General features: G+C 46.6%; 2 protein-coding genes across 12 annotated transcripts in view; both read left to right on the forward strand.

The window, feature by feature from the left end:
- Positions 1-4747, forward strand: part of GRID2IP (Grid2 interacting protein) — a gene marked incomplete at its 5' end in the record, with an annotated part of 34000 nt that extends 29253 nt beyond the window's left edge. For all 5 annotated transcript variants that reach the window (XM_081299277.1, XM_081299278.1, XM_081299281.1 and 2 more), the window contains 8 exons: positions 187-264; positions 806-1002; positions 1310-1465; positions 1603-1689; positions 2050-2179; positions 2267-2385; positions 4133-4297; positions 4516-4747. In XM_081299277.1, coding sequence (XP_081155403.1) covers positions 187-264; positions 806-1002; positions 1310-1465; positions 1603-1689; positions 2050-2179; positions 2267-2385; positions 4133-4297; positions 4516-4587 — 1004 coding nt within the window. In that variant the 3' untranslated portion in view covers positions 4588-4747. The remainder of the gene's footprint in view (positions 1-186; positions 265-805; positions 1003-1309; positions 1466-1602; positions 1690-2049; positions 2180-2266; positions 2386-4132; positions 4298-4515) is intronic.
- The window catches only part of ZNF12 (zinc finger protein 12), a 1264586-nt gene that overhangs the window by 309981 nt on the left and 941324 nt on the right, over positions 1-13281 (forward strand). The gene's annotated exons all lie outside the window — the stretch shown is intronic.

The following is a 13281-nucleotide window of genomic DNA, read 5'->3' on the forward strand; positions in this document are numbered from 1 at the left end:
TGAGGTATGAGGGCAATACGGACATCTGGCACTGAGCCAGTCAAGGTGGTGCTTGGGAGGAGGGAGGCTCTAGGCAGTTGGGTGTGGCTGCCTCTCCCCTAGGCCCTGCTTATGCAGCCCCAGCCTAGGACCCCACCCCACCCTGCATCTCCTCCTCTCCATTAAACTGTACAATTTATCTTCCAGAGCCAGTGCCTGGGCCTGAGCCCTTCCGAAAGAAGGAGGTGGTGGAGATCCTGTCTCACAAGAAGGCCTACAACACCTGTGAGAGGCCAGAGAACCCCAAGGATTCTTGGGGCTGTTGGTGGCCCTTTCTCTGGGCCATAGAGACTTGGACCCTGCCGGAAGGATAACAGGAATTATCTATGGGGGCCAGGACACCTGTCGCCAGGCCGACTGAAGGCCCCCCTCCTAGGCCCTATACCTGGGGGGTGGGAATTCCACCTGATCGCTGGTGCCAACCTTGGCTTCATGCTGTATTGGCCCCACCCTCTGCAATAGGCTCCCAGTTCTAGTCCCGCTTCCAGCCACATCCTCCACTCTGCCGCCCGCAGACCCTTGCTTAGCTCCTGGCCCCACCCCCGCGGGCCCCACCTAAGGTCTTGGTCCTTCTCCTTGAAGATCCCGCCCTAACCCTTTAATCAGCCTGGCTTCTGGGACCGCCCCCGCGCACCCGCTTCTGCGCCTATTGTAGGTCCCGCTCCCCTGTTCTTGTCCCCGCCCCCAGTAGGCAAGGCCCCTCTCGGAGCCCCGCCCCTCCCGCCCTGGCCACGCCCCCGGCTCACCCTTGCGGTCCTGCCCACAGCCATTCTCTTAGCACACCTGAAGCTGAGTCCCGCGGAACTGCGGCAGGTGCTCATGAGCATGGAGCCCCGGCGCTTGGAGCCCGCGCATCTGGCGCAGCTGCTGCTGTTCGCGCCCGATGCCGACGAGGAGCAGCGCTACCAGGCCTTCCGTGAGGCGCCCGGTCGCCTCAGCGAGCCGGATCAATTCGTTCTTCAGGTGCCTCGGCCGCGACCTCCGCCCCTGTGGCCAAGGCCTCCTGGGTCAAGACTCCCCTCTGTGACCGGGGACTGTTCTGTCCCGCGCCCCTTGGGTTCCGCCGCCGTGCTCAGACCAGTTTAACACCTTTAATGGCCAGTGCCCAACCAGGGCCAAGGTAGATGGGATAAGAGTGTCCCCTAGGGGTCATGCTTACTTTTCTTAAGGGCATAGCCGGCCCAGGCAGCCAGTCCCCAACCCAGGTCGCTGTCGGGCCGTGGGTCCCCCTGGAAAGCGAAGGGTGAGTCCCTCCCTGAATTTACGGCAGATGCTGTCGGTTCCCGAATATAAAACCCGCCTGCGCAGCCTCCACTTCCAGGCCACCCTACAGGAGAAGACAGAGGAGATCCGAGGCAGCCTCGAATGCTTACGACAGGCTTCCCTTGAGCTTAAAAACAGCCGGAAACTCGCCAAGATCTTGGAGGTCAGGATGCATCGTTCCCCAACCAGCTACTGTGCTCCCTGTAGATGCCATCCTTGGAGACCCATCCTGACACCTGGGCCTGGGGGTGGGTGGGTGGTGAGGGGAGCACCACAATCTACTCATCTTCCTCCCTACAGTTTGTTTTGGCCATGGGCAACTATCTCAACGATGGACAGCCCAAAACCAACAAGACCACGGGCTTCAAGATCAACTTTCTGACAGAGGTGAGAGCCAGTCAGCAGTAATTTGACTAGCTTTCTCTACCCTCCAGGCTCCCTGGCCAAACCTAACACAAGTTGTGACAGAGGGGAGGAGAAAAACAGCATGACCCAGGAGGGCCATTCCCCCACCCCAGGGGAAATGCTGGCTGCACAGAAGCCAGAATGTGACTGCAGCAGAGGTTGAGGTTAGGGGTGGGGAAGGTGCCAAGCCTCCGAAACTGGAAAAGAGGAGAGGGTGAGGTGAGTCAGAAAGAGAGTATCAAAGACCAAGAATTGGTGCCACAGTCCAGGAGAAGCTCGGGCCATGTGACCAGAAATGTGGTATGGTCTTTGAGGAGGATGTATGTTGGGGATCACTTGCAGCTGAACTCCACCAAGACAGTGGATGGGAAGTCCACCTTCCTGCACATCCTTGCCAAATCGCTGAGCCAGCACTTCCCTGAACTCCTGGGCTTTGCTCAGGACCTGCCCACCGTGCCCCTGGCTGCCAAAGGTAAGCTGGGTAGATAGGTGGGGAATCAGAGACGTGCTGTCCTGGGCTGTAAATGTGACATCATGAGCCTTCTGTTCATTCCTGTAGTGAACCAACGGGCCCTGACTGGCGACCTGGCTGACCTCCATGGCACCATCAGTGAGATTCAGGCTGCCTGCCAGACCATGTCCCCCTCCAGTGAGGACAGGTTTGCTGTGGTCATGGCGGTATCCTCTGAGCAGCCTGTACCAGCACTATGCTGGGCCATGGGGTGGCTGGGTAGAGCCAGCAGTGGCTCCAGTGGCCACTGCAGACCCCAGCAGAGATTCTGGGCTCAGGTTGTTGTGCATCCAGGGATCCTGGAAGAGGTTTCATCCTGGATCATGTAGAATCCAAGTACTCATGCCAAATCTGAGTAACTGAGGCCAGAACTCTGTAGGTTGTCCCATAGCTGTTGCATTCCCCTTTGTTTCTCTGTAGGCAGTGGAAACCGGATATAAGTCACAAGATAGAAGGGGAGGCTTTTCAGGAAAGGGGAACATTTTCGCTAAACCCTCCAACAGAGCCTGGCCAGCAGGGAGGACTGGGGGAAGGGCATGTGACTCTTCTCCCTGTCCCCCTCTATGGCCCCAACACCCCTTGGCAGAAAAAACGTTTTCCTTGCTGTGGCTAGTCAAGAAGGAAGGCTCTGGGGGCTGTGCCTATAGCTGAGGCAGTTGGCCCTCACCTGGCAAGCACCAGCCATCTGTCCCTGACTCCAGCACATAGCCTGCTGGGGGTGTGTCCAGGTAGGATTTTTTTTTCCCCCTGATGCTAGAGATCAAACCCGGAGCTTCACACATGCTAGGTGCGCATTCTATCATTAAGCTTCCTCCCCAGCTCAAGGTAGGAGTTTGATACCGATCCCCTCTTCCCTCTCAGGCAAATACTGTGGTTTGTGTAAGATGCTTCTCATTCCCATTCTCTTTCACCCATGTAAAACCCAGATTTTTGCAGATATGGAAACCAAGGTAATTCAGGTAGAGATCAGTCCACTTCATATCACTCAATCCAGGAGTGTCCTCTCTGCTTCCATGGGTTTAGAGGTCTTCAGAGAGAGAATGGGTGGTCATTCAAGGGCAGCCTCTTTAGAGGGACTTTAGCCCTAGGCATTAGACAGGCTTAGGCTCAAATCCTGACTCAGTTAGTCGCTGTGTGACTTTAGGCAAGCCACTTACTTTTCTGGGCCTACTTTACTCCTTCTTAAGGAGAGGTAAGAAGTGGACCATGTGGTCATTATTTGGTTATAATGCAGATGGGTTTTGACCCTGGTTCTGACACTAACTATCTCTGGCTCAGGCATAGAGCTTATTGTGTGATCTTGGGCTAGTTTCTAAAGTTCTTTGTACTTTAACGTCTTCACATATAAAATAGTAATAATGTACTTCATAGAGGTATTATGATGATTAAACAAGAATGTGTAGAGGGCTTAAAACAAAGCTTGGCACAGCTTAAATGCTAGAAAGTGGTAGCAATTAAGCTGCTAAATCTTTTTCAAGAACACAGTTGCTATCCTAAGCACTTGAGGTATATGTAGGGCACAGGCCTGCATTACCACAGGGAATGAACCTGTGAATGGTTTCACATAGTGCCAAATACTATAGAAAAAAGTGTAAGGCTTAGTCAGTGACAGAAGGAGCCACTATAAATGGATGGTTGGGGCAGAAGCCTTCCTCTAGGCAGAGCTCTAGGGAAGAAGGGCTAAGGCTGTCTCCAAGAAGGACTAAGGCTTGGGAGTTGTGGCAGTTTCCAAGAATAGCTTAATAGTCAGTGACCAGAACAGGGCACATTCCCTGCTAATACAGGGCCTGTCCCTCCAAAGGTCTCAGGCAGAGAGGGAGTGGGGCAGCTAGGATGATGTCTGGGGTCACTGCCCAGCAAGGTAAATGGGAGGGCACCAGAGGGTTGGCTGTTTCCTTAATGAAGGCCCCTTAGTCCTTCCTGGAGACCGCCCAGCCTGCACTTCGGGCACTGGATGGGCTGCAGCGAGAGGCCATGGAGGAACTGAGCAAGGCGCTGGCCTTCTTTGGGGAGGATTCCAAAGCCACCACCTCCGAGGCCTTCTTCGGCATTTTTGCGGAATTCATGAGCAAGTTCGAGGTGAGCCAAAGTGGCTAAAGGGTCCCTTAGTGGAGGTTGGGGCCAGAGGTCATCTAGGGGCATCCTCCTTGAAGCCTTACTGAAAAAGGGTTCCAGGGAATGCTATGCCCCACTCCTGGACAAGAGCAAGCCACAACCTCAGCCTTGGTGGTGTGGGTTGGTAAAAGGAAGAGGAAGGCATGGGATCACTGACCACCCCTTGTTCTCCTGTCTCCCAGCGAGCACTCAGCGACTTGCAGGCCGGGGAGGGCCCACGCAGCTCTGGGATGGCTTCACCCCTGGCCTGGTGACAGCAGCCACACCTCATTCTCTGTGGCCTGAGCACTGAAAAGGACACCAGAGGCTTCACCCCAGAGGGCAGGCAGCCTGCATGCCACCGAGGTTCAGGCTGGTGAATGCACAGCGTGGCTGCCTGAGGGAAGGGCCTGGGCATGCCCGCGTCTCCAGCTACCTCAGCCGCAGACCATAGAACAGTCCGGGCCTCCCTGCCTGCTGTGTCCCGCTGCAGGCCAGCTGGGACTCTCTGGGCAGGGGGGACAGGCAGGGTGGCCTGGCCTCGTCCTGTGCTCCATGGGCTTCTTGTGGTCACCCCACCTCCCCACATCCCTTCCTGGCCTGTTGAATAGAATAAAGTACTTCTGTGAGACCCTGGGACATCAGCCTGCAGGTGGATTGTGAAGTGGTCACCAACCTGGGGCAGTGTCTGGGGCTGTGAGGAGTGCGCCAGCTGGCAGGAGACTGTGAACCTCTTCCTGAGCCTGCTCCAATGGGTCCTGGAGAGGAGACAGGTGACCTGGAGCACATCCACGCCAGTATCAGAAGGCAGCTTGCTCTGGGCTGCCAGGGCCCCTCAGAGGAAGGCAGGTTGGCAGGCAGGATGAAGAGCCCAAAGCACCTAGGCCCTGGAGACACGGGGCAAGACCAGGTCTGGGAAGTTGGAAGGAGATGACCAGAGCAGAGAAGCCAGGGAGATACAGGGAAGGCTTGGAAGAGGAAGACCTGCTATGTTAGACTGCAGAATTGAGGTTTGAAACCAGTGGATAAACTCAAGACCACTGCAGAGGTGGCCAGATTCTTAGCAGGGAGGTTGGGAGTGGGCTGGGAATCTTCAGAGTCAGGGAAGAGAGTACAGGGAGATATTAAAGTGGTCGGTGAGCGGGATTTGGTGGCTGATTGCCACATTTCTCACTGGGATGGGTGCTGATGTTCCCTGGAACAGGTCATGTGAATCAGGTTTGGGAGCAGATGACCCAATCTGGGACATGTGTGGGATCCAGGAGGCCACGTTATATATGTCTGGGGAGAGAGAAGGGGGTTACCTGGATGCCTGGAGCAGGTGGAGCTGTGAGCAGGAAAGGGGATCAACTAGTTTTCCATGCTGATTGGTAGATCCCTGCGACAGGCAGTTTTGCCTGTTCCCTCTTCTGTGACTGGTTCTTCCAGAGAAGTCTGAAATGGGCTTTCAACCTATGTCTTGGAATTTTTTTTTCTTACACTACAGCAAATGGTTAATGCTGTTCATGGGCAGAATTTGGGGACCCATTTGGTTCTTCCCAGTCTTCCACAACTTTCCTCTTTAAGGCCCATTTACATTCCTTCTTTGTTCCCACTCACCACCATCATATAAAAATGTCTAAACCAAAACGTGTACTTCAAGCAGGAATCTGGCTAGTGGGGTACACTCATCCCCAGCAGCTCAAGCTGAATAGATTCCACAAATTCCCAGTGCTTGTGTCTCTGGGAAACATGGCAGGTCAGTTAAAGTCCCTGCGTGTGATGTGTAGAGATTATAGACTGGAACGCCAGGCCAAACTAGCTTCTCTAGTAGTTTCCTGAAAGTTTAAAACAGGTACTTACTCCAGAAGATCCAGCCCCTGGATTTCATGGTTTGGTAAACCAACCACTAGTTAGATTTCCCCTAACATGCCTTGTATCTCTTACCTGTTTGCCTCAACAATGCTGTGTAACAAACTGTCCCCAAACTCTGTGGTTTAAAATGACAACCACTTACTGCTCAAGAGTGTATGGGGTCACTGGAAGTTCTGATCTGAGCTGGGCTCTGTGATGCTCTCATTCATCTGTGGTCAGTGTGAGTCAGTTAAGCAGCTTTGCTAATCATGCAGGGCTATCTCCCAGTGTCTGGGGTGTTGGCTGAAAAACCTGGGACAATCTCATATGGTCTCTCATCCTGCTCCCAAATAGCCAGGATCATTTACAAGAGGGAGGCAGGGGAACAAAAGAACAAAGAAGCAAAGGCACAAAGGATCTCTCGAGGTTTAGGTTCAGGTATAGCACAATATCTTTTCCATCACATTCTGTTATCAATACCAATGACAAGGGAAGCACAAATTTTAGGAAATGGGCTCCAGTTTTTTTCCCCAGTGCTGGGGATGGATCCTGGGACTTTGTGTATGCCAGGTAAGTGCTATACTGCTGAGCTATATCTCCAACCCAGATTCCACTCTAAATGGGAGATGTTGCAAAAACCACATTGCACAGGGTGTGGGAATTCAGGTGGACCATTTTTGCAATCAATCTACTATATGGCTTTTCAGCTGGACACTGGTGCAGATCCCATCCTCCTTAAAGCTCCACATGGTCCTGATCCTGACTGGACCCAGCACTGCTTGGTTTTCCATCCCAAGTGTCTCCAGATGGCATGCTTCCCTCACCTGGTCCTGACTCCTCTGCTGATTATCAGTCCAGTGGGCAGCAGTGGGTTGAGCCTGACCAGCAAACAATCTCACCCTTCTGCTGAGAAAAGTTTCATTTTTCCTTTGGGAAATGATCCCTCCCCTACTCCCAGGCCTTGGAGTTGTGCTGATTGGAAATGAATGGTCTCGTGTCTGGTTGGGCAGCTTGGAGTCAATCTAAGACTTGAGCTGAAACTGTCTGAAAAGGAAGGCTTCCTTTCCTCTGGAACTGTTGGTGCACTGAGGGTGGAAACCTGGAGAGAGACATCTGGGTGTAAAGCCGAAAGAGGAGAAGATCATCATGTACATCTCTGTCCCTGGATCCCAATGTGCCTGAAGTAGATTTCTGGACTTGTCAGTTTCCAAGTCATCAAGTCCCCCTCCATTTTTAAATGTTCAAATTATATTTTAATTTATTGGTTTAGAGCTGGTTTGAATGGGTTTCAGTCACTTGCAATCCTAAGAGGGTTGACTAACATATCAATGGGTGTTTTAGAATATGGTGATTTGTTTTCAATTTCATTTTTTACACAAACAGAGAACAACTTTTCATTTCTCGGTTTGTACATGATGGAGCATCACACCATTTGTGCAATCATACCTGTACATAGGATAATAATGTCTTTCATTCTACCATCTCTGCCAATCCAAAGTTCCTCCATTATTCCCTTGCCTGCCCCCCCCACCATTATGGATCAACATCAGAGTAGAGTATTTTTAACATGCTCAGTGAGCTCTCTTCATGCATAAATGCATTTGCTTTTTTTTTTTTTTTTTTTTTTTGGTATAGGGACTGAAGTCAGGGGATTGAATGTTTACCACTGCGCCACATCCTCAGTCCTTTTTATTTTTTTATTTTGAGACAGGGTCTCACTAAGTTGTTCAGGGCCTCACTAAGTTGCTGAGGCTGGCTTCGAACTTGCAATATCTTCCTGCCTCCGCCTCCCAAGTCACTGGGGTTATAAGCATGCACCGCTGCACCCAACTGCTGATACTTTCTGACTTGTGCCAAGCACAATGCTGGGTGCAGCAGACATCTTATGGGTCAGCCTCTCTGAGTTTAGTTTCCTATATTTTATGATGGTTCTACTCCAGAGTCAGTGCATAGTCCTACGTGAGAACCAGTACATGTCCCTTCCCTGCAATTCATTACCAAATGACAAGGTGTGGATGCAAACAATTAATGCCCCAGAAAGTTATCTCTGAATAACATAACATAACAAAACAACATAGCCTAATTATGCACCATCTTTCCAAGTAGTAGTATCAGTTGACGTTACTAGGTAGTATGCTCAAAGTTTTGACATAATATGGAAAGTCAAAACTCCAAATGCCATAATCCCAAATATTGCCCAAAAATATTTTAAAAATCCCCAAAACATAATTATGGAAAAATATTTTTGTCTGGTAGTGGGTTTTATCCCAGGGTCTTAGGCAAGCACTCTACCATCGAGCTATATCTCCAGCCATGAAAAAAATATTTTTAAAGAATTCTTTTAATGCTGGGTACAGTGACTTGGGAGGCTGAGGCAGGAGAATCACAAGTTTAAGGTCAGCCTTGGCAACTTAGTGAGATCCTCAGCAACTTAGCCAGATACTGTCTCAAAAATATAAAAATAAAAATAAAAAGGACTGGTGAAACAGCTTAGTGGTAAAGTGTCCCTGGGTTCAATCCCTGGTACCAAAAGAAAAAAATATTTTAAAGATACTAATTTACATTTTAAATGGATTTACTTGAAAAGCATAAACAGAATACTTTATAGACCACTCCAATAGACATTAATAACATACTTTCTTTAAAAATAATTTTTAGTTGTAGATGGACACCATACCTTTATTTTATTTATTTTTATGTGGTGCTGAGGATCGAACCCAGTGCCTCATATGCATGCAAGAACTTTACCACTGAGCTACAACGCCAGCCCAATAACATACATATTTTTACAAGCATAAACACTTAAGTTCATCATAAGATTCACACATGTATATAATGGTTATGAAGAGACAAATGTATTCATAAAAATATGTCAAAAAGCAAATGTATTAACACATATCACTATGATTTCTAATTGCATCCATCCAGCTTTATATCTGCAGTCATTGGAAATACCATGACAAAATCTTTTGATGAGATCCATCAAAAACTGCAATGGGGGGCTGGGGTTGTGACTCAGTGGTAGAGCACTCGCCTAGCACGTGTGAGGCACTGGGTTTGATCCTCAGCACCACATAAAAATAAATTAAAAAAATAAAGATATTGTGCCCAACTACAACTAAAAAATAAATAAATATATTTTTTAAAAACTGCATTGGGTTACTACCATGTATGCAGTGATCCAAAGAGCTGAGATCTTAATTTTATCTTTCACAAATGCATATGTACAGAAAGGATATCTATTTATTGAGGAAGTTTCACCATTTTCATGTACATGAACAATGCTTAACAAAGTCAACATTGTGATAACACATTTCCACAGAATCAAATTTGAAAAAAATGCATTAAATGGATTAGAATTATTTATATAACTCACCAGTCATGGTGGCACACCCTGTAATTCCAGCAACTCTGGAGATTAAGGAAGGAGGATTATAAATTTGAGGCCAGCCTGAGCAATTTAGAGAGACTCTGTCTGAAATGAAAAATAAAAAGTCCCACATGTTAAGTGTTAAAGTGGTTGCCTCCTATACGTGAAGCCCTGAGTTTAATCCCCAGTACTGAAAAAAAAAGAAAAGGAAAAAAATTATTTACATAACTCATATTTCTAGTACTAGGGAAGTGAAGATGAAATACATAGCCTTAGTGACTTGTAAAAAATAATGTTGACAATTTAAAAAAACTAAAAAAGTAATAAATCAGGTGTAGTGGTGCACACCTAGTATCCCAGCTACATAGGAGGCTAAGGAAGGAGGATCAAAAATACCAGGCCAGCCTGGGCAGCACAGAGAGACCCTGCCTCAAAACCAAAAACCAGGCTGGGGTTGTAGCTCAGCAGTAGAGCATTTGCCTGGCATATGTGAGGCACTGGATTCAATTTTTAGCACCACATAAAAATAAATAAATAAAATAAAGTTAGTGTGTCTAGCTACGACTACAAAAATATTTTAAAAAACCCAAACCAATCAAACAAACAACAACAAATTAAAAATATTAAAGAAAACTAAGAAAATTCAATATACAAAAAAAGTGTATTACAAGTATAAGTTATGGACAATTGTACGGATGTAGTCCCTAAAAGCTAGCCAGTTTTTAAGATCATTAACTATATTTTGAAGTCTTGTATTGTAATGAACAGATGCTTTTTTCTTTTAGGGAATGGTTCTCCTTGGAGAATACATTCATATTGTTCATATTATTTTTGTAGGTGACACTGTTCTTGAATTTTTCTATGATTCAATATACACTGACATGAGCATACCTTATGAAAACTTTCTATCTTCTGAAACCAGGGATAGTGGCACATGTCTGTAAATCCCAGCAACTCAGAGTCTCAGGTAGGAGGATTGCCAGTTCAAGGTCAGCCTCAGCAACATAGTAAGACCCTGTTCTAAAATTAAAAAAGGGCTTGGGGTAGAGCTCAGTGATAGAGCACCTCTGGGCTCAATCCCAGTACTGCCCACCTCCAGTTTTTCCTCCATCTTCAGTGCCATGTTTCTATGTTGTTTTTGGTATGTGGAAAGTCCATTCTGCATGTACACACATATAGACCACAGATTTGGCAGAAACAATACTAATGATGGAACAGCACCACTGTTGCATAAGTATCTTATTCTTGGTCACACCTACAGCCCAGTTGTACCAGGGCAGTGGGTAGATTTCAGAAAAGCCAAAGAAAGTACCCGGATACAGCATGCAAGACATATGATTTATCAGGGAAGGCTTACAAGAGATCAGTAACTGCTTCAGGAAGAGTTCATTGCTGATAAGCTGAACAAATAGGACCTCTGTTCCTCAAAGTGTTAAGCAGTGCCTTCTCTCCTTCACAGAGCTTTTCTATTCTGATGGTGGCTGGCTGAACAAATAACATGTATCCTTTTCATGGTGCCCTCAGTTCTGTGCCAGTCCCACTGAGAGAGGGTTATGTTAGGCTGCAGAAGCAGTGACATCACCAGCATCAGCTTGCTTAGTTTGCTTGTAGGACCAACATCCCAAGGAGCAACGGTTCTGGTATACCATGCAAGAAAGTAGCTTTCTACCGGTAACACTAACTTGTCCCAGCTCTTACTATGTAAAAGAAAAGGTCTTCAAAAGAATATGTTTGGATATCTGGCCCAGGCTTTATCTCACTGTTCCCTTAACTTGGCTAGGTTTTTGGAAACAGAATGGAGTATTCAGGGACATGATGTTTTACTGTCTCCCTTTCATTAGGGATGATATATCCTATCATGCACATAGTTATTTTTTGAACCAGTTAGTAACTTCACTGGCTACTTCTGAACAATGCAGCTTAAATTCATTAAAAGTTCCTGGAATTGCGGCTGGGGTTGTAGCTTAGTGGCAGAGTGCTTGTCTCTCATGTATGAGGTACTGGGTTCGATCCTCAGCACCACATAAAAATAAATAAATAAAATAAAGGTAGTGTGTCCATCTACAACTGAAAAAAAAATTTTAAATATAGTCAGTTCCTGGAATTTCATCAGCTGGAAGGAATAGCAATTCAAACTATTGACAAAATTGAAGTTTTCATTGTTGCTCTGTGCACTGTCAATCCACTCGTTGGGAGCTGCCCTGGATGCAGACACCTTAAGTCCTGGTAATGCAAGGGGTTTTGAACAATTACTGCATTCAGTCTGGCACGGTTAGTGCCAGGTCACAGTAACTTGGGCGTTACCCCAGCTCTGATAACAAGGTGTGGCTCCAGGAGTAGGCGTCACCTGCTGGGGTTGAGTTACACTCACCTGTTCCTTTGTAATCCTATCTTTTTGCCCTTACTGGGATAGAATGTTCTATGGAAACCGCCCCCCCCCTTGTGTGTCCCCTATATAAGAATAAAGAATTCCAGTGGCTCTCCTTCTTTCCATGGACCCTTAAGGTCAGAGAGCTGTCTCAGATTCTGAAAAGGTACTTCTGTGTGTTTGTCGTTTTCTTAAACGATTGGAATAGTCAGATTTTGTGAACCCAGCATTAGGTCACCAGCTAGGATAGATGGCAATATCCACTCATCAGATTTTCTGCAAAATTTAAGGGACTGAATGGAAAAAAAAACACTTACTGGTTACATCTTGAAATTCACTTGTGGATTCCACTTAATTACAAAGCTATCATCATGGTTTGGGTATCTGACTGAAATCCCTTTTCTTCTGCAAAACCCACCATCTTATAAACCAAATAAATGTTCACAAATTGCTTTGCAGTTTCCTGTCATTAATTCATAAGCATGTGGCTAAGTTCTAGAATTTTTTCAGGGACATGAGGTTTTACTGTCCCCCTTTCGTTAGGGATGATACATCATCATGCACATAATTTTTTTTTGAACCAGTTAGTATCATCACTGGCTACTTCTGAGCAATGCAGCTTAAATTCATTAAGAGTTCCTGGAATTGGGGCTGGGGTTGTAGCTCAGTGGCAGAGCGCTTGTCTTGCACATATGAGGTACTGGGTTTGATCCTCAGCACCATATAAAAATAAATACATAGTAAAAAGCACACAGTGGGACAATTCTGAAAGCACCATATATTAATCAAAGTGAAGCTTGTGATGGTTTTTCTATGTGGTAATACAAATCTTTCTTCTTTGATAGTCAAATCCCTTACCAAGAATAGTTTACCATTTAATGCATTTTGTGTCAAATCCCTTACCAAGAATAGTTTACCATTTAATGCATTTTGTAACCTCTGTATCAGCAAGTGTCTTTGGTTCAGAAGTTTGCTGATTATGTAGAATTATTTTCATTTTCTGATAAAGGGTATTTTTGAAGGCAAGCATAATGCTATGTGGAGGGGCAGAAGTAGTACATGATTGAATAATTTGACAATTATCCTGCATACAAACAAAATCACACTAATCCCTTCCCTATAATTCAATTCTTTCTTCCTCTCCCTCTCTCTCTCTCTCGTCTCTTTTTTGTTTTAGTATTGGCGATTGGATCCAGGGGTGCCTTACCATTGATTTATATCCCCAGTCCTTTAATTTTTTTTTCCTCTTTGGTACTGCGGATTGAACTGAGTCACATCCCTAGCACCCTTTTTTAATCTTAATATTTTATTTTGAGTCTCACTAAGTCCTCAAGGACTCATTAAGTTGCTGGTGTCTCAAACTTGCAATCTTCATGCCTCAGCCTCCCAAGTTGCTGT

Source organism: Spermophilus citellus (genome assembly GCF_964194105.1).
Source record: "Spermophilus citellus genome assembly, chromosome: 6".
Taxonomy (NCBI): Eukaryota; Metazoa; Chordata; class Mammalia; order Rodentia; family Sciuridae; genus Spermophilus; species Spermophilus citellus.